The 25605-nt window shown below is 37.6% G+C and overlaps 1 protein-coding gene across 1 annotated transcript in view; it reads left to right on the top strand.

The window, feature by feature from the left end:
• Positions 1 to 25605, top strand: part of LOC150076370 (protein HID1) — a 318232-nt gene that overhangs the window by 176933 nt on the left and 115694 nt on the right. The window contains exon 9 of the mRNA XM_090387033.1: positions 13913 to 14110. Coding sequence (XP_090243159.1) covers positions 13913 to 14110 — 198 coding nt within the window. The remainder of the gene's footprint in view (positions 1 to 13912; positions 14111 to 25605) is intronic.

The following is a 25605-nucleotide window of genomic DNA, read 5'->3' as shown; positions in this document are numbered from 1 at the left end:
ACAAATAAATTTTCAGAATCTTTTCTTTATTCCTGTTTTTTAAGCTTTTGTAAACTTATTACTCTGCGCAAATTGTGTTAGTTGCAATTTGTGCGTTCCGTTAAAAAATGCTTATGCATGCTATTGAAATTTATAAAGAAAAGAGAAGATTATCTTGGAAACAAATGCCTCTTGAAGCGTTTCTGAAGAAGTCTCCTCCTTGTGCTGCTAACAAACCAATGAGTGCTGAGCCAATAATGAGTAATCAACGAGTGTGCATTTAGTCGATGATGATGAAGAATAAACTTCTTTAACGTTTGTAAGTCATAAATAATTTATTTATTATTAATAATGATCACCGTTATTAAGCCTTGACTAAAACATATATTTTCTTTCTTTATTATTATATTTTACAGGCTATGTTTTCATTTCTTTGGATAAATCAATCATTGTTTAAATATAAACTAATTAGCTAACTAATTTCATTGTTGAAAACGTAACCTCTATTTTTAACATTGTCTATGGGAAATAAATTCCTACTTTATGAGTTTTCGCTTTACGAGCATGCACTAGAACAAATTAACTCGTAAAATTGGGAACTACCTATAATATGCAAAAAATTCTACATGAGCAGATTTGCAAAATGGTCAAAAATAGTCGCATGCGCGCACACGCACAGTAGTAGTACCATGCTTAATACAGGGTTGAGCAAACGACTATCCATTTTACAAATAAATAACTACCGTGAAAATTGCAAAAGACATTTCTTGTTATTACAGTTCAATAACATACATGAAAGCATTTATGTTACACACCTCATTGTTTAAAAATGATGTCTCTTAAATGGCTCCCAGCATTGAGAACACACTCCTCTACTCATATTCTCATGTTATTAATTGCTGTTGTTTCTGGTGGTATTCTTTCAATTTAATCACAAATGTTTTGTTTCAGGTGCTCAAGTGTTCATGGATGGTTTAGGTATCCTTTTGGTTTTTTCCGAAACCCTGTAAAAATAAATTACAAACAGATAAGTCTGGTGATCATGGTGGCAAATTTATGTTAGCAAACAAGACAACATGGTTTGGAAACATTTTCTTTAAAATGTCAATTAAAAGTCTTGCTGTATGTGCAGTAGCACCATCCTGTTGAAACAGGACATTTAAAATAAGTTAACTCCTTTTTTTGCGAAAATCCTCTCTTACAAATTCTTTGCATTTTGTTTACATATAGGGCTGAAGTTAGTTACAGCTGAACCATTAACATGTTCATAAAAGTATGACATCCCACACCAAACAGTAACTTTCTGGTAAAGTGTTTGTTCGTGGTGCTGATGTGGATTTTCGGCTGCCTAATATATACATTTTTGTTTTGCTATATGAATGGCCTTATTAAAAGGATGGTAATCAGTTATGGTAATTTTTAAGATATATATACCCTCAAGATTCAGAAAGAACATGCCAATAACACGACCATATTAAGGCCACATATCTTGACCTGGAAGGACAAGCATACACAAAGATATGTGACAAGTGAAATATATTTAGTTTTAGGTTTATCAGCCTTACTCATTGGCACCCCAGTATTTCAAATAGAGTACATACTAATGTCATAAGAATGCAAATGTATGGAGAATTAACATAAGCAGTAATGGCGAATCTGCTTAATCATATTATAAAGCAGATTGATTAATAATAGTATACTCCTGGTTTATAAAATATCATATGAAATGTAGCTATTAAAGCTACTGCCAATACTCTGTGCAAATATTGCAACCCTGCATGTATTATAGTTCAACTATGGAAACTGACTTCTTTTTCCCACACACAGCTTGATGTCTGACAGCACTGAACATCAACATGTTTCATAAAATTATCAATATCTACCAAAAAAGTATAATTTACATAGAATATGCAGGTGGTAGGAACTGTTTTGCTCATTGTCACTTATCTTTACACTAAGAAAAATTTCTTATGCTATCGAAATCGCATTGCCTTTCACTGTTGAAATTATGGAGCTCTTTGTGGTCGCTTCAGAATGATTCCTCTTCACTCTAGACGACAACTCGATGGGTCTCTTTTTGTCTACAATATCATAAACTCTGTTATCGATTCTCCATCTCTTCTTGAACAAATACCTTTTGCTATGCCCCGTTTGAATTCTCGATATAAAATTAATTTCACACTGCCTGTTCCTCATACTCATCACTTACTTGGTAGTCCTCTGTTTCATTTCCTTCAGGTAATGAATAACTACAATATTGATTTTACTCTTAATCCATCTATCTATAAGAATTTGCTTCTTGCTTTGTTTTCTTAATGTACATTTTGTATACATTTTAATTCTAGTTTTGTATTGATTATTACTGTTGTATTTTCTGCATTCTCACCTCTATTTAGGGTCTCTGTGTCCTGTGTGTGAGAAACATGTATATATATAAATAAATAAATAAATAAATAAGACAGGCAGAGATGTCTCATTGTAGTGAAACATAAAGTAAATATCTCTTACCTCCCCCCCCCCTATAAATCCTATATAAAAATTCTTAGTGCTGAAAATAGTTTAATAATGTTTCCATTAGTTTGGGTAGTTGTAAAAATGATTTTAGGTTATTATGTCTGAATAGGATTATGCTGCATTGTTATGCTGTAAAAAAGTCTATACCAGTCCTATTGGAGTAATAACACATAATTAAATTGATATTAATATTAGCATTAATATTAATTTTAACTGTAATCCTCTGTTAACTTTAGATATAATCCCATAATGATGTTCTTAATTTTAATTTATAAGTTACTTATTAATATAATTATCTAAATTTATTTTTAATCTATAAATTACATGATAATCTGTATAACTGAGTTATTTTAACTTTCACTTCTTTTAATGTAAATTTTTCTGTATAATTCACTTTAGAATAATGGCTGAAATCATATTAAAATATTGGGTAAATTGTGCATTAAGTATAGACTTAAGTTCAAATTAATTAACATGTGCCAGAGGACCAGGATGAAAACTGATTTAATGGCAGCATGTTCAGGCAATCATTCTTTTATCTTTGTGGCTTGTTGAAGTGAAAATTGTGATAAATGAGGTAAATTTTTTGTTTTATTTTAGTTATGCATATATGTAGAGTTTTGTTTCCTTACTCCAGTTTACTATAAACAGAATAGGGAAGGAGAATATTTGGGATAATTGGCTTTTCGTTAGTTGCATTCATACAAAATTGTTTATCCAACAATAAGTTATCAGAACAAATTGTAATAATATGAGTAAAACTGGATGAGGACAACAGAAATATATTGCATGAAATAATTTTATTCACTGCTTTTGATTATTAATCCAGTCCAAGCTCTGATAAGTGATGTTCATGCAAATAAATAAAAATATCTTGTATTGATAAATTAGTAATTGAAAAACATATCTTGTATTGATAAATTGGTAATTGAAAAACATATCTTGTATTGATAAATAGGTAATTGAATTTTCATTAAATGGTATGTTGGCAACAAAACAGCATTTAATGTGGCCAAGTGTGAGCGCGCATGCATGCACACACAAGCTTTATACATATGTATACACACGTCATATACTGCCCAATTTTAGTGACTCTTTCAAGGATCAACCACCAAAATTTAGAGGAAAGACAATGTCCTCTGTTTTTGTAGTTGAACTATATTTGGGCAATCATAATGATAAATAACATACATAGAGATATTGAATTTTGATCATGAAGGTTAAGTCGAATGGATGCTGAATAAGTTTACCATTATTACAAGTATATAGCTCATTGTTGACTTAGCAGAGAATCAGATTAAGAGCAAATAAGGTCAACTTAAAACAATAAAGTGAAGGAGATCAACTTAAAATAAAACTTGCAGAAATGTAAAATAAAATAAGGATAAAAAAGAGAATAAAAAAGAACAAAAAGAGGAAAAAAATTACTGTTTCTAAGAGGAGTCAAATACTTGTTTCTACAAGAAACAAGCACAGCAGGTAACGTGTTTCCATGAAGAACAAGTACAGCAGTTAACATGTTTCCACAAGAAACAAGCAAATTGTTAGAAGATGAGAAAGAAAGAAACAAACAAAGAAGCTCTTGGCACCTATATTCAAGCTATTTGTTATGTGACATTGGTGATTTCAAGACTGCTTCAAAACAGAGTTCTCCTCTTTCGCCACTTCAGAACACTACTGTAACAATAGATAATAACTTAAATGTAGGTGCTAACAGTTTTTTTCTTTCTTTCTCATCTTCTAATGCTGTGTGGAGATTAGTTTCTTGTGGAAAAAGTATTTGGCTCATCTTGGAAACAATAAATTTCTCCTCCTTTTTTGTTCTTTTTATTTCCTTTTTTATTGTTATTTTACATTTCTTCAAGTTTTATTTTAAATTGATCTCAATCAACTTTTTTAGTTTAAGTTGATCTCATTTATTCTGTTCTTGTTCTCTGTTGGGTCAACAGTGAGCTATAATGATAAACTTATTCAGCATCCATTTGGCCTAACCTTCACAAAATTCAAAATCCTTTATGTATATTATTATTGCCTGAATATAGTTCACTACAAAAACAGAGGACCTGTATATTGTTGTCTTTCCTCTCAATTTTGGTGGTTGACACTTGAAAAAGTCATTAAAATTGACTGGTATACAGCAATATTATGTGTTTATATATGTATATAAGCATTTTGTGTGTGTATTCCATAAATTCAAACACAGAGATATACTAACCTACTATATATTATGACTGTACACTGCACTACCATTAATATCCAGACACCCCTCAATGGATGGGGCCCCGGGTGCCAAGCGAATTCGAGGTCAAGCGTTCAAAGTGTGAATATATAGTGATCTTTCCCAGTGATAAAAGTTCATTTTAAGTTATATCGTTTTTTACTGGAAGTTCATTTATAATTCAGTTATATACTTGAAAAATCACAAGTAAGAACAAAGAAGGAAACTCACCTTTCTTTTTCATTACATATATTACTCTATTTTACTAATCAACTAACTTATCTAACTGCTTGGCCTCCTTGCGGCACTGCTCCTGCCTCCCCGTGGCGGGGCCGGAAACTTGGGAGGGAAAGTCAACCTCCCAGGGCAAAAAGGAGCCTAACATGGACTACGACAACTAACCAGAGCTTGAGCAGCCTAGGCGCTCATCCAGTACCATCAACAATGCTGATCATGAAATTTCTCACGATGTAACAAAGTCTAAACAACTGCGTACAGACACAGACCAACAGGAATGCCCATCATTCCTTATCTTACATAGTCTGTCGGACAAATCTGAGCACTCTCTCACCATTTCTTATACAAAAATGTTTGGAAAATGTGGCGGGCTCTCCCAAAATGGTGAGAAGACTAAGATCTGGAGACCTCTTGGTAGAAACAGTGAATCGTGCACATTCTGAGAGACTGTTGAAACTAACAATATTTGGCGGACTACCCATTCAAGTTACCCCTCATGCAACACTAAATACTTCCAAGGGAGTAATTGCAGAGTGGGATCTGATAAATGTAACAGAAGATGAACTGGCCCAAGAACTCAAACATCAGAAAGTGATACAAGCCAAACGCATCATGATCAGGAAAGATGGAGAACTTGTTCCCACCCGCAACATCATCCTGACATTCGGAACACCTATCTTGCCATCCAGTGTCAAAGCCGGCTATCTCAACTGCCGAGTACGACCCTTTATCCAGAATCCTATAAGATGCTACAAGTGCCAAAAATTTGGTCACGCACAAATGGCTTGTCGAGGAGATCCAGTCTGCCCAAACTGTGGGTCGAAAGAACATTCGCACACAGACTGTGACGCCAAAACACCGCACTGTCTGAATTGCAAAGGCGTGCATCCAGCCTACTCCAAGTCATGCGATCTATGGAAAACTGAAAAAAAAAATCCAAAAGTACAGGGTAGAACAAAAAGTCACATACCAAGACGCAAGAAAGCAAATTATGCTTAATGCACCTAAGAACACATATGCAGCAGCAATGCAAAAATACCAAACAACAGCAACACAAACTGAAGTATCAGTTCCCCCAACCATGTCGATTGCAGATTGGCCCCGATCTATACTGTCACCATTAATGAAACAGACTCCAAAAGAGCAAAAGGTAGTAGATAGAGCCAACAACACCCCTGTCACAGTCCCACCAGCAACCCCACATAGACCATCAGATATTTCAAAGTCAAAAACCGACTCAGTTACAAATAGGAAGACAAACAATATCACTTCAGTAAATATGGACACTGATAACAATACTGACCCAAATGAACCTATCCTAGATCTTCATGCAGAAGATGTCATGGATACCGGATGCCCAACCTTTCCAAGAAAAGAGAAAATGAAACTCGATCGCCACAAACAGCCTGGGAATAAAAAAGACTCAGAATCTTCCTCAAGTAACAAAACCAAATAATGCACCAAATCATACAGTGGAACTGTAGAGGAATTCGCAGTAACATTGATGATATCCACGAGTTAATTGATCGTTACCATCCCGTAGGCATCTGCCTACAAGAGACAAATTTAACACGTCATGTATCACTCTCAGTTAAGAATTATGCACTCTTTAGAAAAGACAGAACTGCTACAAATAATACTCACGGAGGGGTAGCCATACTCATAGACTCACGAGTACCTTGCAGATTAATTCCTTTACAAACCTCCATCAAAGCTGTTGCAACACGTATTGTGATTGGTATTACTTTGACAATTGTTTCTATCTACCTATCGCTCAATCACTCCTATACCATCCATGAACTGGAAGATCTTATTCAGCAGTTGCCAACCCCTATCTGTTTATTGGGCGACTTCAATGAACACCATCCATTGTGGGGGTCTCCCATTGCAGATGGACGAGGACAACTTATCGAACAGCTTGCTGACAGACAAAATCTGACTATACTAAATATTGGCTTGCCAACTTACATCCATCTCTCTATGGGTAGAACTTCTGCAATAGACCTTTCGATAAACTTTCCGATCCTCTTCCCTAGTATTGAGTGGACGGCCCTCGACAACCCGCTAAATAGTGATCACTTTCCGCTAATATGTAAGATTCAAACAGGACATTCCATAATTTCCCAAAACTACGTAAAATGGAAATTCCACAGATCAGATTGGGCAAAATTCACTTCCCGAGTGTCCTTTGATGAACAGATAATTGAAACCTGTCCTATTGACAGAGCTACTGATCACATCATGAGACAAATACTGGCTGCTGCATGCACTGCGATTCCACAATCACAGTCAACAACCCATAGAACCATAAACCATTGGTGGAACGAAGAGTGCAAAGGTGCAAAAAAAGAAAAAAACCGAGCATGGAATCTGTTTCGAAAATATCTCACCACCGCCAGTCTTAAAAACTACAAGAGACTCAGAGCCAAGGCCCGTCACATTAGGAAGAAAGCTAAAAGAGAATCTTGGATTCGATTAATAAAAATACTGATTCAAGAATAATATGGCGGAAAATAAAACAACTAAGTGGCAAAGTTCCCTGATTATCCTCCCCAATTCTCAACTGGAATGGACAGGATCTTTCTTCTCCTACAGATATAGCGAATGCCCTAGGGACTGTTTTTTCACAGTTATCTGCCTCAACAGCATATGATCTATCATTCCAGAAGATCAAAGTATTAGCTGAAAAGTCCAAACTGAACTTCAGACCTATGAGTAAATGTACTTTACCTTATAATCAGTCGCTTACAATGCTTGAACTTCAAGAAGCCATATCTAGCTCAAAACACAGTGCTGCAGGCCCCGACGGAATATACTACATAATGCTCCAACACTTAAATAAAGAATCGGTCTCTTCACTGCTCACTTTTTTCAATCGCATCTTTCTTGAACATTATTTTCCCAGTTCCTGGCACCACTCCTATATAATAGCAATTCCGAAACCAGGAAAAGATCATTCCATTCCTGAAAACTATAGACCTATTTCTCTCACCAGCTGCTTAAGCAAAACCCTGGAAAAAATAATTCACCGTCAACTTACTTGGTTTCTCGACTCAAAAAATATAATTTCTGACAATCAATTTGGATTCAGGAAAAATCGATCAGCCCTGGATCTCATGGTCAAAGCGGAAACAAACATCAGGAATGCATTCATTCGAAATGAGCATCTCGTCATGGTTATGCCTTGATTTAGAAAAAGCCTTCGACCCCACATGGCGTTTTGGTATCCTAAGAGATCTGCATTCCCTTGACCTGAGAGGCCACTTACCGTACTTCATATTGAATTTCCTTCAGCACAGATCTTTTCAAGTCTGATACCGACAAGTTCTCTCTCAAACATATATACAAGAAGGAGGGGTACCACAAGGCTCTGTGCTCAGTGCCACCTTATTCGCAATAAGAATAAACCATATGACTAAATATATGCCCAGCACTGTGAATTCATACCTCTATGCCGATGATCTCACTTTTTCTTGCAGTTCTCAAAACATAACTTTCATTGAGCGGCAGCGCCAAATTTCAATTAATAATATTCAGTTATGGATGGCACAGAATGGGTATCGACTCTCTTGTTCAAAATCTAAAGTAGTTCACTTTTGTAACAAAAGGAAGATGCCTATCTCAAATCAGCCTATCTCAGTTGTGAGCAGCATTTGTCTGCTTGGTCTGACTTTTGATAGTAAGTTGAACTTCATAGAGCATGTTAAACATCTAAAGACGTCTTGCCTAAAAAAAATGAACATACTCAGAGTCATTTCTTCTACATCATGGGGTGCAGATCGGTACACGTTACTGCATTTGTATAGAGCCCTAATCAGATCTCGCCTTGATTACGGTGCCCCGGTGTATGATTCTGCTAGGGAAAGCGTGCTAGCGCGACTTGCACCAATTCAACACTCTGCCCTGAGGATTTCTATAGGCGCTTATAGAACTTCACCAGTTCAAAGTCTTTATATTGATGCTCATGAACTTCCTCTAACCCTCAGGAGAAAGATGTTAATTCTTAACTATAAAACTAAAATCCAAAGTCTACCTACCCATCCCATTAGGCCGATACTTAACGACCCACAGTTCACAACATTCTATAGAAATAAACCTAGAGCAATTCAGCCTTTTGCTCTCAGAGCTCAAGCATTATCAGAAACTTGGAATATAGATTCCGATAAAGTTCTTCAAGATTTAAGCAGTACGGATCCCCCATGGAGGTCTACTAAACCACTCTGTGACAATTATTTTCTAAACTGGGGAAAACACTCTCTTGCAAATGTTAATATACAACTCCATATAGCCCATACACAAAATTATCTGCATTTTTCAAAAATATATACTGACGGATCAAAATCTGAGAGTGGAGTGGGTGCATCAGCCGTTTTCCCTCATAAAACCTTCTCCGTATCACTTCCCAATGAATGCAGCAGCTATACAGCTGAATTATACGCCATAAAACTTGCAGTGGAAAATATCCTCCATCTGGCCATCCATAAAAGCATGATATATACGGACTCTTAGAGTGCGATTATAGCTTTACAGAACAATTCTTCTAAAACACATCCTTTAATAAAGCTCATAAAATCCAAACTGATGCATCTTCAAGAACTCTAACGCGTGGCCATTTTCTGTTGGATCCCAGGCCATGCTGGGATACAAGGAAACGAACGTGCAGACTATGCCGCTAAACATCCATCCGACAGAGAATTATCACAGCATTACGTCCCATATCTTGACTACAAAAGTAACATTCAAAGAATGTGTAAAGAACAATGGAGAATTCAATGGCAAGCCCAAACGCACAATAAACTCCACCAAATAAAACCTGAACCGCAACCGTGGACCTCCAGTTTCCGTATAAACAGGAGGGAGGAAGTAATTTTAACTAGTGCGCGAATTGGCCACAGTCATCTTACCCACCTTTATCTCCTCACAGGTAATGATCCTCCACAATGCACACAGTGCAACTGTCCACTCACAATAAAGCATATTCTTATTGAGTGTACTTTATACACCACTGCCCGCCAAGTCTCTTTTAGCTTTCTGCCAAACCTTAAAGAACCTTTGACACTCTGCCACATCATAGGTAGCAACGCTAATCTACTGGAGTTCTTTCACTTCACAAAAAAGATCGAATTATATGATCATTTTTGAGTAATGCTATCACAATCACCATGCATATTTAACATTCATAAAGGTTATAGGTGCAATATGGCCTAAGCAGCCCTTGCACCAATAAACAACAACAACAACAACAACATCAATGGATGGGGAAACAGGTCCTGTGCATGCAACACATCACAGAACCTGCTATAAATATGCACACTGGGCTTCAAGCAGACAATTGCAAAAGTAGGCATACAAGATGACACGTTCAACAGAATTAACAGACTTCCAACGTGGAATGATAGTAAGATGCCACATAAACAAGCTTTCTGTACGAGACATCGCAGTCACTCTGGCGATCTCTTGATCAATGGTTAGTGACATCATATGCAAATGGAAGAGGAATGGTACTGAATCTGCCAAAAAATGGCCTGGTAAACCTCAAAAACTAACAGAACGGTACAAGAGAATTCTGCGAAGAACTATGCATGCAAATCGTAATTTGCCATTTTCTCAAGTCACACAAACCCTCTGTGAGAGTATTGGGACTAGTGACGGCACTAGTAAAATACGATAGGACACTCCATGATATGGGTTACAATGGTCATGCAACTGTTCGCAAGCCATTGATCACCTCAACAAATGCTAAATGCCAATTAACTTGGTGTTAGGAGTGTGAATTCTAGAGCGGTGGAAAACGGTCCTACGGACAGAAGAGTTGAGGTTTGCAGTCTAACAGTCTGATGGCCATTCCTGGGTGTGACGAATGCCAGGGGAACAATTCCTTCCTGATTGTATCCTCCCAACAATGAAGTTCGGTGGAGGCATGGTATGCAGCTGCTTTTCATGGTATGGCTTGTGCCCATTAGTCACTATCGACAAAACCATGAATGCTGTGCTGCAATACCAGGACAGCCTGGACAATTATGCACTTCCAACGTTATGGCAATACTTCGGGGAAGCTCATACCTGTATCAGCAAGACAACACACTATGCAATACTGCTCAGGTTGTAACAGAGTGGTTTGAGGACATGGGTATGGAAAAGTTGGATTATCAGCTCACAGTCCTGATCTGAACCCTATTGAGTATCTTTGGGATGTATTGGATTGTTGGGTACGTGCACGTCGAGGTTGTCCAAAGAACAAGGCCAAACTGGTGGCTGCATTAAGGGCTGAGTGGAGGAACATATCACCTGACATTTATTAAAAGCTGGTTGAGAGTATGCCGCGAAGATTGAAGGCTGTCATAAAAGCAAAAGGTTTTAGCACAAAACATTAAATGACACAATAAAAGCTCTTTTTTTTGTCTAAAGGCAGGTGTCTAGATATTAATGGTAGGGCAGTGTATATTCATTATACTTGAGACATTTAATGACTTAATCCATCAATTACATGCAAGTTTTTTTATTATTTATTTTTTATTTTTTATTTTATTTTAGAAACTTTCTTTTTAACATTGAACAAGCATATCAAAATAAGAACAGCTTAATGTTTTAAAGCATTTATTTACAGTTAGATATGACACAAATTTTAATTCTTATGAATTTTCAAAATTCATGAAGAAATGCACTCCGCAGAGCTGTCCCTAGAAGAAGACTCATTACTCAGGAGCCCATAAATTGGCTCACTCTGGAAAAGGTTAGATTATGCTAATAGATTCATACTTCCAAGTCTTATTTATTTATTTATGGCCTCTGTGGGCAGTTATTGGTTATGTTTGTACTAGTTTAAATACTGTTGACAGTCAGGAATTTATTGAACCCTTTTTGCAAATAGGAAGTGGAAGAGCACTGTGAGATTCAGTGCACAGATTGCCAATATTTTTAGACATGTCCCTCACAGTCCTGATCTGAACCCTATTGATATAAAATTATGGTTATGCAAAAAAGCTTTTAATGTCCACATCATGAAGTTAATTAGTTAGAATGCTTTACTCAGGTTTCTTATAGTTATTAATGAATGTTTCATAAACCGCTTTTTTTGAGGTTAAACCAAAGTAACTTATGGTGGAAGCATTCAAAATAGCCTTCCTCCATGCTTTTTTTTTTTTTTTTTTTTTTTTTTTTTTGATGTTATCTTGTTGACAGCTTCTTTAAGTTGTCAACGCACCTTTGGTGTTGATTTCAACAGCTTCTTGTTTGCAGTCATGATAAAAAAAAAAGTTTATCACATTGATAAGTTTATTCCAAGTTACTTTAGGAAATTAAACATCTTAAAGAGCTGTCACTGCGAACTCCTGGGGTGCTGATAGACACTCCCTCTTACATCTTTATAAAACTTTAATTCAGTCCCACTTGGCTTATGGATCACCTCTTTATGACTCTGCAAGAAACAGTTCCTTGTTTTGTCTGAATACCAAACATAGTGCCCTAAGGATAGCCACGGGAGCCTTCAGAACATCTTCAGTCCAGCTTGTATATTGAGGCAAATGAACCCCCATTGCACCTCAGATGAAAATCGTTACTACGTAGCTGTGCTACAAAAATTAAAAGTATCCCAGCTGGGAATACCTGTTTGACATTCAGTATATAATGCTATACCATAATAAGCCCAATGCAAACCACCCTGCAGGTCTTAGATTGCAAGAACTGATGCCTAGTTGGAATATAAACTTTCAGCATATCCTTGAAGACGTTGCTCCTCCTGAACATCCAGGGATGTTCAGGAGGAGCAACCAATTCACACCTTCTTGTGATAGTTGCTTTCTGAAATGGGGAAAAGGCTCCCTGCCAAACAATAACTTACAGCAGCTACATGAAGCCCACTCCTTATAAAATGCAGAGAAGCTACTTATTTATACTGATGGCTCAAAAACAGATGAAGCTGTAGGTTCTGCAGCAATTTTCTCTACCTACTCAATAGCCATGTCTCTTCCTACAGAATGCAGTATCAGTACTACAGAATTGTATGCAATAAAACTCATGATAGATAATATAACCAAGCAGCAATTCAAGCAAGCTCTTATATATACAACTCCTGAAGTGTGCGGTCACTGCCATTCAATCTACTACTTCTTCCCACCATCCCATTCTGAAACAGATCCGGTCGCAATTATATCAATATCAGATGTCCAAACAGATGGTCACATTCTGTTGGATCCCTGTTCATGTCAGCATCCCAGGTAATGAATGTGCAGATCATGCTGCTAAACATCCTGATAATGGATCTCTCTGCTTCTAAAAGTACCATACACTGATTACAGATCCGTTATTAAAACAGCATGTTGGAATCAGTGGGCTGAACTGTGGCAAATTCAAGTCAATAACAAACTATTCCAGATTAAAAAAGAACCTCAACTTGTTGGACTTCTAGTTTCATGAGAAGCAGGTGAGAAGTCATTTTGGCAAGACTCCGAATTGGTCATTCCTATATAACTCATGTTTTCTTGCTTATAGGAGAGAACCCTCCTCAATGTTCCTTCTGTCAATCCCAATTAACAATCAAACATATTCTCATAGAATGCCCTCAATATTCAAGTATCCGGAAATCCAGTTTATGCTCTCTGTCCAACTTTTAGGAACCTTTAACTTTACAACACATACTTGGCAATAATGCAGCTTTTGAAGCTCTGTTTCAATGCTTAATAAGCATAAATATATATAATCACCTCTGATAACTATAATATAAAAGATTCAGGCATAAGTTAATCATGAACAGGCACATTATGGCCCAGGAAGGCCCTTGTGCCAAAAAACACTCAGCACAACAACAACCAAGTTACTTTAGGATTTTTGATTATTTATTATGTAAATTTCATCTCTTTTGTGATGAATTCTCCTCTGAAATATTTGTAAAGCAACACTAATCAAACTGCATGTATTGTTAGTTATCATTAGTATTAATAAATAAAAAAATATTTTTTATTACAGAAATCCCTTCCAGATAACCTTTTTATTAATTATCTGTCTCGTATTCACCGAGAAGAAGATTTTTCTTTTATCCTAAAAGGATTTACTCGTCTTCTAAACAATCCACTAATTCAAACATATCTTCCTAACTCAACGAAGAAAATCCAATTTCATCAGGAGCTGCTAATATTTTTCTGGAAAATGTGTGATTATAATAAGGTATAATGCTTTTGTACTCTTAAATAGTATTTTTTATAATTTTTATATTTATTATAAAGCCTTTTTAGCATAAATGATATAATGCTGATAATCTTTTAATGTCCACTGTGTGAAATTAATTAGTTACAATGCTTTACTCGGGTTTCCTATAGTCATTTTGAACATTCCGTAAACTGTTTTTTCGGGAGAAAAAAAAAAAAAGCCAACACTTCCCATTTCACCATCCTCTCTAACAGTCTATCCAGTTCTTCCTTGAATTTATTCAAACTATCCACCTCCAAAACACCCGATGGGAGTTTTGGAGGTGGATAGTTTTCCCAACAATTGCTTAAAGGCAAATTTCTGCACATCCACCTTGCAGCCATCTTACCTCAATTTAAATTTATGCACCCTTGTAGTCTGAGCAAGAGGAAGGATTCCATCAGCATTGAGCTTACTCAATCCATTCAACACCTTAAACACCTCAGTCAGATCTCCCAGGTCTTTCCTGGTAAGAGCACCTTTTGCTCTCTTCACCAATTTTGCTGCTCTTCTCTGTACCCATTCCAGCAGATCCACATCGTTCCAAAAATGTGACATCCAGATCTATATGCAGTATTAAAGATGTGGCTTTAACCATTGCTTTATATAAAGGAATAATCATCTCCCTAACCTTGCTGGCATAACTCCTGTATATCATTGATGGAGCTGCCCTGGCAACCTGTCTACACTGCTCAGAGAATTTCATATCTAACTGTACAGTTACCCCAGGTCATTTTCTTTCTCTAATGCCCTGAATGTGGCACCACAGAGTTTGTGCATTAATGTGGGATAGTTGTTCCTTATATGAAATACCTTGCATTTGTCAATATTAAACTTCAGTTGCCACCTCTCAGCACATGTGCCTAAGTTGTCTAGATCTGGTTGCAATAACACACCCTGATTAACTACACAACCATCCTTTGTATCATCTGACATTACGGCTGATATACTTTCATCGGTGTCATTAATAAATATAGAAAACAACAAGGCAACATCATGAAATGAGGGAGACTGCTAATAACTTTAGTCTAAGAAGAGCAGTGTCTTTTTCCACTCAACAGTCTATTTATTGATAGCAGAAACTTTCCCTTAATGGCACACTACTCCAATTTGTATGGCAGTCGTATATGTGCAAGAGTATCAAAAGCTATCTGAAATCGAAGTATATAATGTCAAAATTATTTTTTGTATCAAGTTTGCTTGTTAATGTGTGATGGTATGCAGTTTAATTGGTCAGGAAACATTGCCCCTTAATAAATTCATGTTGTTACTACAGTATAACTGCATTCTTGTATAGATGGTTCTGCATTACTTCTTTAACCAGTGACTCCATTATTTTCTCTGGAACAGAAGTCAAACTAAAGGTCTAATTACTCTTGTCTCCCTTTGATCCCTCTTTGTGAACTGGGGATACCTTTACCCATCTCCAGTTCATTGGGATCTCCCCTGAATCCAGGGACCTTCTCATAATCACGGCTAAAGGATTGCTACCCCTTCAATATAAATGGATAGATCTCATCCATCCCCCAAGTACATTTTTTGTTTAATTTCAACAATTTTTTCTCCACTTTTCTCTCAATTATTACAAACTTTTTCAGACCCCAAGCAGAATATGATGCGTCTGGCAACCCCTTCTAGTAGTTATCTTTATGAAAACAGCAGCTCTTCTCTGTATCCTTAATAGTAGTTACATATTTAAGTAAATCCCATATCAGTACACTGTAATTACATTCATACATGAACAATCGCTGCTGATAATTCAAGATTATTGCTTTCTCATGTTGCTTCTCTAACATGCTTCTGTAGAAAACAGTCATCCAGTAAATCCACAAAAGTCCTGTTAGTGTGTGAGTGGCCAACCCACAAGTTCCAGTCAGTATCTAGAAAGTTTTTTAACTTTCCTCCATTATAAAATATTCTGATTTACTGGCCCACTCTAAGTCTCTTAAGCTGTTTGTTGTGCTCATCACATTGATGAGGCAAGTAACTCACTCCTACCCTCATGTTAATTTCTCATGTCTCCCTTTGATCCCCTAAGAGAGGTGCTTATGTCATACTAGTGCCTCAACCTTGCACTGGCCACTCATGTCAACTGGATGCACTACCTTAGATTTAATATGCTTCTTAATTAACTTAAGCATAATTCCCCCCTCACACACACTGCTGTGCTGTCTGTTTTTTCTGTACACAATGTACTCCCCATATTCAAATTTTGTATCTCCTTGTTTGAGTGACATCATGCCTCCATATTTTTACAATGTTTGCATTTGATGACTTAATAATGAGTGCTGAAAATTCATCAAATTTATTTTGTATGCCCCTAGCATTAGTGTATATACAAGTATATGTACATTTCTTCTTATTCTTGGTTACCCTAATGCAGCCCATGTATTGTATGTTCCATGAGGACCCCTAGCAGGCTTTGAAATCTCCAAAACCTTGCTTTCCAGGAGCTTTGTTGCAGCAGAAGCAGTGCAAGAATCACATGCACCTCTGCCTGTGGCTGTAGTTTGATATATTAATCTATATATCTCCCTCACCCCATGCTAGCAGTTTTCCAACCCACCTAACACTGCCTTGATAGCATCAGAAAATATTCCTGCATGCCTTCTATTTAAGTGTATTCCATCTTTGTAAAAAGTCTCTCCTGTTAACAAACACAGATGACACCGAGAAAAATTCTAGATCATGAGTCTTGCACTGTTTCTACAGGGCCAAACTGATTGACAAGGTTTTCATCATGTACTCCCTCCTGTCATGTCTTGGCAGAATTACAGATGCTTTCAAATTTAATGCTAACTCACAATGTTTTCTCAACATTCCTCTGTACTTATTAACTAAGTTCTCAGCTCTCTACCCTTAATACTGTTAGTACCGGCATGTACAATAATATCACATTTTGTGCCCTTAAGAGATGATAGCCATCTCTTTAAAACATCGTTATTTGCTTTAGTCCTAGTCAGAACATACTGTTGTCCTATTCTTCCTATCCTTGTTTGCACAGTATATTTCCCTTTTCCCCCTATAAATGAGTCACTGGTTATAGCTACTACCTGTAGGACTAAGTATCTCTGCTGTAGAGGATGTCTTTGTGCTGTCTGATCCTGGTGCATGCCTCAAGTGTTGGGCTAGGTAGCTGAGTGCCCAATGGGTCCCTGTCTCTTAATCCTTCAAAGGCATCAGCCCTATTTTTCGTCCATATAATTCCATTAGAATGAGAGTTCATGCTTAACCTTTTCATGCTCTTTGCAACACACGAACATTCCCCTTTGTTGATATTATGTATTATGTCTTGCCATAGGTAGTTTCTCAAAAAAAAAAAAAAAAAAAAAAAGAGCACAACACATTACATAATCCTGACTCATCAGAGAACTGCCTTCAGAAGTTCTCCACTGATCCAAAGTATTCCTGCTACTTTGAGCCCTTTGCTTTATTGCTGCCCTAGTGTGAGCCATGATTTTAGTCTAAATTCAATTTAAAAATAACACACTAAACTAAGATAAAAAAGAATAATGCTACATTAGTGCTGCTTATATAATGGCAGTACAAACTACGCTCTTTTAGATTATGTTATGTTCTATGTGATAAAGTCACGTAATTAAGGCACATCTCTTGTACTGCTGTTAATATGTAGTTAATAGGCCTCCTCTGATACCGATTACATTCCTAAAAACTACGTAGAAAAATCTCCAAGTATTGCCTATATCAGTACTATAACAATAGTTATTTGTCATTGTTATTCAAGTGAGCTATCTTCAAGTCATCACCCAGGCTTTCATTCATATGTGACTTATTCTCATCTGTCTAGTAACAAACATCTAGTTTGTTAATATTATTAAGCAACAAACAGCAACCCCACTCGATTTAACTCAAATAACTAAAACAAAACAAAAAAAAGAGATTATCAATTGACCATTTAGACTTGTGGTGGAGGGTAAGCCACTATAGCAATGGCAGCAGAATTTGAATGTTATAGCATTAGTAATGTTATAATATTAATAATGGCTTTATGATGCAAGAAAGCAAGTTTAGACAGCATCAGCCAAAAAAAACAAAACAAAACCCTTCTCATTTCACCTATCCATTCCCTCGAATAGTTTGTCTAGTTCTTCCTTGAACTTTTTCAGCTGTCAACTTCCACAACTGGTAGAAGTTTTTCCCAGCAGTCAACCACTTGTTGGCTAAAAGCAAACCTACACATCTATTCTGCAACCATCCTTCCTCAATTTGAATTTATGCCACTTCATGTGCTTAGTCTGAGCAAGAAGAAGAATCCCACCAGCATTGAGCTTGCTCAATCCATTCAAAGCCTTAAACACTTCAGTTAGATCACCTTGCAGGTGCCTGGTCCACAAGGCACAAGGTGATTTATGAAATGACACTGCTGATGTCAGTGCATAATTCACCTCTGCACTCACTGAACAAACTTTACTTATTAGCATTAGCATTAGCAAAGGCACATGATGCACGAAAGCAAGCTTATATAGCATCAGCCAAAAAAAAAAAAAAAAAAATACTTATTTCACCCATCCACTCGCTCCAAATGTTTGCCAAGTTCAGCCTTGAATCTATTTAAGCTATCAACTTCTGTAACAAAAGATGAAAGTCTGTTCCAGCAATCAACCACCCGTTGGCTAAAGGCAAACTTCCGCACATCTATCGTACAACCATCTTACCTCAATTTGAATTTATGCCTTCTCAGGCGATTATTCTGAGCAAGAGGAAGAATCCCATCTGCATTGAGCATGCTCAAACCATTCAAGACTTTATACACCTCAATCAGATCACCTCGCAGGTGCCTAGTTTCTAGACACTGTAATTTGCAAAACTTAAGCCTTTCTTCGTAAGAGCAACCCTTTGTTCAATTCACTAATCTTGTTGCCCTTCTCTGTACTCGTTCCAACAGCTCTACATCCTTCTTAAAATGGGGCTTCCAGACCTGTATACAGTATTCAAGGTGTGGCCTGACCATCGCCTTATACAAGGGGATAATCACCTCCTCATCCTTGCTCGAAAAATTCCTCTATATCATTGACAAGACACCATGAGCTACTCTTGCAGACCGTCTGCACTGCTCAGAAAACTTCATATCTGCCTGCACAATTACCCCCAGGTCCTTTTCATTCTCTACCACTGTCAGTGTGGTACTACAGAGTTGATACGTTACTCTGGGATTACTGCTTCCCATATGTAGTATTTTACATTTCTCAATGTTAAACTTCATTTGCCACTTCTCAGCCCATCTGCTCAACTTTTTTTAGATCCTGTTGCAGCAGTGTACTGTCATTAACAACCCTGCCAACCTTCGTATCGTCTGCAAACTTGGACATTAAGCCTGATATACCATCATCAATATCATTTATAAATACAGAAAACAACGATGGACCCAACACTGAACCCTGAGGAACTCCACTAATAACATTAGTCCACAAAGAGCAGTGTCCATTGATTACCACTCTGTCTTCTCCCACTCAACCATCCCTTTATCCATGCAAGCAATTTGCCTCCGATGCCACACTGCTCCAATTTGTGCAGCAGTCTTCCATGTGCAACAGTATCAAAGGCTTTTCTAAGATCCAAATATATGATATTAAAGTTAATCTTTGCATCCATTTCCTTTGTGACTACATCATAGTATCCAATCAAATTAGTCAGACAAGACTTCCCCTTAACAAACCCATGCCGTATCCGAGCTATAACTGAAGTCTTGTCTAGATGATCCTGCACTGCTTCTTTAACCAGTGCCCCCATTAATTTCCCTGGAACAGAAGTTAAACTAACAGGTCTGTAATTACCTGTGTCTCCCTTTGATCCTCCTTTGTGGATTATCCCTTCTTTTCTTTGGAACAACTTTCTATTTCATTACATCATTCCCCTTTCTCAGCAAAGGGAATGCTGTAATCAGGACACATTCACAATGGTGAAGCACTTCTAAAGTCACTGGGATTCTGCCATGATGAGAGATTACTACTAGTTTCTTAAGAGGGAAAGCAAAATGGCCTATAAGAAAACCCTCTGAGTGGCACATTTCTAAGGAAATAGAATGAAAGTTTAATTAAAGTAGTTTAAAATGAATAAGGCCCATTTTATACAGAAGATACCATCTGTATTATTGTATGATATTTGAAATTGGTTGTTGATTAAGTTATAGAACTTTCGTTATAACTTTCAGTGAATCGATTTTCTTTTGAATTTGCAACCTTTTTTCTCTGGAGATATAAAAAATAAATAAATAAAAAAAAATAAAAAATTGTTGGCAGGTGTTGTATAAATTGTAGCAGTGTTCCATTAAGAGTAAGTTACTGTTATGGATAAAGAGATAGTTAAGTGGTGGAAGACAGAGTAGTTATTAATGCACCTTGCTGTTCACAGATTAATGTTATGAGTGTGGGCTCACAAGGTTCAGTTCTTGTCCTCTTACTGTTTCTCATATTTAATTTATACCTGCATTAGGTATTTCAAGTTTGTTGTCTTAGTTTTTTGATGATACAAAGTTGAGAAGGGTGGTTAATGACAGTAATCTGGGTATACTACTTCAATAAAATCGAAATTATTTGGATAGGCTGAGAAATGGCAGCCAAGATTTAACACAGGAAAATGCAAGATCTTGTTTTTAAGTAGCAGTAATCCCAGGGATATATACCACTGGGATACTACAGGGATAATATACCACTGGGATACTACAGGGATAACATACCACTTGGGTGCCACTAAACTCAAGGTTATATAATTTTTAATTTGTTTTAGTAATGACTTTCATAAGATAACTGCCCTACATCAGTGTAGAGCAGACTGCTAGAACAGTTCATATAGTTCTATCAGTGATATATAGGGAATTTTGCCAGTAGAGATAGAGGCGATTATTCCATTATATAAAGCAGTGGTTAAGCTGCACCTTGAATATCACATAGAGGTTTGAAGACCCCACTTTTGGAAAGACGACCTGTTGGAGAGTGTACAGAAAGGAGCAATGGAGCATCAAGATTGGTTAAGAGCGTAAAAGGTTATTGTTATCAAGAGAAACTTGGGTTTTGTTAGCTATTTTGAAAAATAGCTAACAAAACCCACTCATCTATGGGTGACTGTATTGAGGTGTTTAAGGCCTTAAGATTTGATTAGACTGAATGCTGAGGGAATTTTTATGCTTAGTTACATGCCATACTTGACCCACTCTCATCATACTACAGCCCTTGTAGGGTGCTGGCCTTGAATAATGTCTACCCACTCTTCTGAGTTCAGAGCTGCTATCAAAGTCGTGTGCCAAAACCCCTTTGTCTTCCATCGGGGTTTTGGCACATGACTTTGATAGCAGCTCTGTTCAATTCCGTCCTCTTCACATGCTTCAGCTTCTTTAGGCTTCCTTATTTCTTTTACCAGATCCAAGTCTTTGTAAAGCTAGTACAATTCTGCATTCTTATCCTCCACTGTCCATCTTCAGTGACATATATTGCTCTGTATATTTCCTTTGTTGGTAGCACAGTTAGTAGAATCACTCCTTCCCATGCCCAGTGGAAAAGGCTTGAATTTGAATCCCATCGATGATGTGAGGAATTTTTAAGGGCCTTTTTCACCACATGGCTGAGTTAGCATTAGTCATATAGTGCAAGGAAGCCACAGGCTTTTGCTGCACTGGGGGGGGGGAGAAAGTTGATAAGAAAATACACATTATGCACTTTCCTCTTCATGTAGCTAACTATCCGATTAATCTTTGAATTTCTTCGAACTGTTATCCTCAAGTACCTGCAAAGGCAACTTGTTCGAGCAATCAACAAGTTACTGGATAAAAGCAAACTTCGTACAGTGTAGTCTATACCTTTTCTCCTGTTATTTGAATTTATGGCCTGTAGTTCTGGAATTCTTTATAACAGTGAAATTTTCACCTTTATTCAATTTACTAACCCCTCTCATAGCCTTATATGCCACAATCAGGTCCTCTGTAATGTGCCTGGTTACCATTTTTGGACCCTTTCAAGAAGCTCAGTCTTTTTTTTTTCAGACTGTGTCCAAGTATGTGTCCCTACTTGGACACAGTATTCCAAATGCAGTCTTGCAATTGTAAGTGAGGAATTGGGGCAGAATTCTCCCCCCCCCTCTCTCTACAGAATATTGTTTGATATATCATCAATAGGATGCTGTAGGCTTCCCTGGCCTGTTTACACTGCTCAGAAACTTCATATCGGCTTATATTATAACTGATAGATCCCTTTCTTTCTGTACTGTTTTTAATTCAACCCCACCAAGTGTGCAAGTTATTTTGGGGTTGCTATTTCCTAAGTTTAAGACCTTGCATTTTGCTGCATTAAAACATAGCTGCTATTTTTCTGACCATTCTTGAAGCTTGTATGTCCTTCAGAATGCCATTTCTGAAGGAGTACTGTTTGGCACTGATCATTAATGACTCTCCCAATGTTTGCATCATCTACAAATTTTGACATCACTTCCAACTCGTTCCAGCAAATCTACATCCTTCTTGAAATGAGGTCTCCAGACCTGTATACAGTACTCTAGGTGTGGCCTGACCATTGCCTTATACAAGGGAATAATCACCTCCTTATCCCTGCTGGAAAAATTCCTGTATATCATTGACAATACTCCATGAGCTACTCTTGCAGCCCGTCTGCACTGCTCAGAGAACTTCATATCTGCCTGCACACCACCCCCCAGGTCCCTTTCATTCTCTACCACTGTCAGGGTAGTACTACAGAGTTGATACGTTGCTCTGGGGTTGCTGTTTCCCATGTGTAGTACTTTACATTTGTCAATGTTAAACTTCATTTGCCACCTCTCAGCCCATCTGCTCAACCTTTCCAGATCCTGTTGCAGCAGCATAGTGTCAGTAGTGTCCTTGACAACCCTGCCAACCTTTGTATCGTCAGCAAACTTGGACATTAAGCTTGATATACCATCATCAATATCATTTATAAATACAGAAAACAATAATGGACCCAACACTGAGCCCTGAGGGACTCCACTAATAACATTAGTCCACGATGAGCAGTGTCCATTGATTACCACTCTCTGTCTTCTCCCCCTCAGCCACCCCTTTATCCACAGCAGCAATTTGCCTCCAATGTCACACTGCTCCAATTTGTGCAGCAGTCTTCCATGTGCAACAGTATCAAAAGCCTTTCTAAGATCCAAGTATATAATATCAAAGTTATTCCCTGCATCCAGTTCTTTTGTGACTGCATCATAGTATCCAATCAAATTGGTCAGGCAAGACTTCCCCTTAACAAAACCATGCTGTGTCCGAGCTATAACTGAAGTCTTGTCTAAATGATCCTGCAGTGCTTCTTTAACTAGTGCCTCCATTAATTTTCCTGGAACAGAAGTTAAACTCACAGGTCTATAATTACTTGTGTCAGCTTTTGATCCTCCTTTGTGAATTGGGGTCACATTTGCACATCTCCAGTCTGCAGGTACCTCCCCTGAGTCCAAGGAAGCTCTCATAATTATAGCTAAGGGTTTGTTTACTTCCTCTGCTGCCTCCTTTAATATAACTGAATAGATCCCATCCACCCCAGGTGCCTTTCTTGTGTTTATCTTCAACAGTTTCTCCTCCACTTTACTCTAAATTATTACAAGATTCTCTAGCTTACTGCTAGAGTTGAATACACCCCTGGCTTTCCCCTCGCTAAATAACTCCTCATGTGTGAATGTCGATGCAAAATATTCATTTAGTTTGTTAGCTACCTGAGCAGGATCATCAACAGCTGACTCATTGATATCAAGTGGACCAATCTGATTCATCCCCTTCTTTCTAGAGTTTACATATGTAAAGAACTCTTTGCTCTTTTTCTTTGCATCCCTTGCCAAAGATTTCTCGTACTCTGCCTTCGCCTGCCTAACCTCCTTTGTAACTTGGTTACAGATCAACTTGTATCTATCATAGGCTTCTGTGTCACGTGTTAATTTGTATGTATCCCATGCATTTTTCTTCTCTGCCATATGCCTCATCAGTTCATCTGACATTCATTTAGGCCTACACCCTGAACAATATTTCTTAGTTGGTATGTAAAGCCTAGTAGCTTCCAAGATAAGTTCTTTGAATGCTTCCCATTTTGCATTTGCTGTTGGTAACATCATCAGTTAGTCCCGCTGTATAGAATTTAAATACTGTCTCAGTCCATCGTAGTCGCCTTTACGAAAGCAATAACCCTTCCCTTTACCCCTAATGGTAGTTACCTCTTTGAGTAAATCCCACTTCAGCACACTGTGATCACTGCCACCTAGTGGTTCATTTATCTGCAGATTCTTAATGCATGAAGAATCACTGCTGATAATCAAATCAAGAGTATTACTCCCTCTAATTGCCTCCCGAACATGCTGATGTAGAAAACAATCATCCAATATCCACAAAAGCCCTGCTAGTGTGTGAGTGACCAGCCCCCAAATTCCAGTCAATATCTGGGAAATTAAAATCTCCCATTATAAGACTCTCTGATTTACTGGCCCACTCTATTTCCCTGTACAGTTTCTTATTATACTCATCAGAGTCATTAGGCCTATAGCACACTCCTACTCTCAATTTTGATCTCCCAATGCTTATGTCACACCAAACTGACTTAACACTGCACTGTCCAGCGATGTCGACTGGCTTCATTTCCTTGGATTTTATGTGTTTCTTAACTAATAGCATAACTTCTCCCCCCCTTCCTATCCTGTCTATCCTTTCTGTAGACGTTGTACTCCCCAAATTCCAGTTCTGCATCCCTTATATCTGTGTGACACCACATCTCTGATATCCCAACAATATCTGCCTTTGATGTTTTGAGCAGTACCTCAAATTCATCAAATTTGTTTACTAAACTCCTAGCATTGGTGTACACGCAAGTATACCTGCACCTGTTTCTATTCTTAGCTACCCTCACACAACCCATGTGTTTTACTTGTACCGCAATGGCTCCCAGCAGTCTCTGAAATATCATGCATCTTGTTTTTCAGGCTTCTGCTCATTCTAATAGAAGCAGTGCAAGAATCTCTTTCACCTCTGCCAGTGGCTACTGTTAATCTATTCATCTTTGTATCCCCCCAAACTAGCAGTTTTCCGACCCACCTAACACTGCCTTGATAGCATCAGCAAATATTCTTGCACCATTTCTATTTAAGTGTATCCCATCCCTGTAGAAGCAATCTCTCCTGTTAACAAGTACAGTCCAGGCTGAAAAAAAAAAATTCTACCCCTGGAGCCTTGCACAATCTTTCCAGGGCCGAATTGATCGACAAGGCTCTCATCATATACTCCCTCCTATCGTGTCTGGGCAGAATTGCAGACACTTTCAAATCCAACCCTATTTCACGGCTTTTTTTTCAACAGTGACCTGTACTTGTTAAGCAATTCTGCCGGTCTCCTACTCATTAAGCACCCTGTTACAGTTTGATAATATTATAGAGTTTATATAAGTAAAGAAATCCTTGCTGTTTTTCTTACATCCTTTGCCAAAGATTTCTCATAATCTGCCTTCACCTGCCTA

The sequence above is a fragment of the Mastigoproctus giganteus genome, chromosome 13 (assembly GCF_048544385.1).
Source record: "Mastigoproctus giganteus isolate SK-2022 chromosome 13, ASM4854438v1, whole genome shotgun sequence".
Taxonomy (NCBI): Eukaryota; Metazoa; Arthropoda; class Arachnida; order Uropygi; family Thelyphonidae; genus Mastigoproctus; species Mastigoproctus giganteus.
Note: the sequence above shows the minus strand (reverse complement) of the source record. Positions and strands in the feature narration are given on the sequence as shown.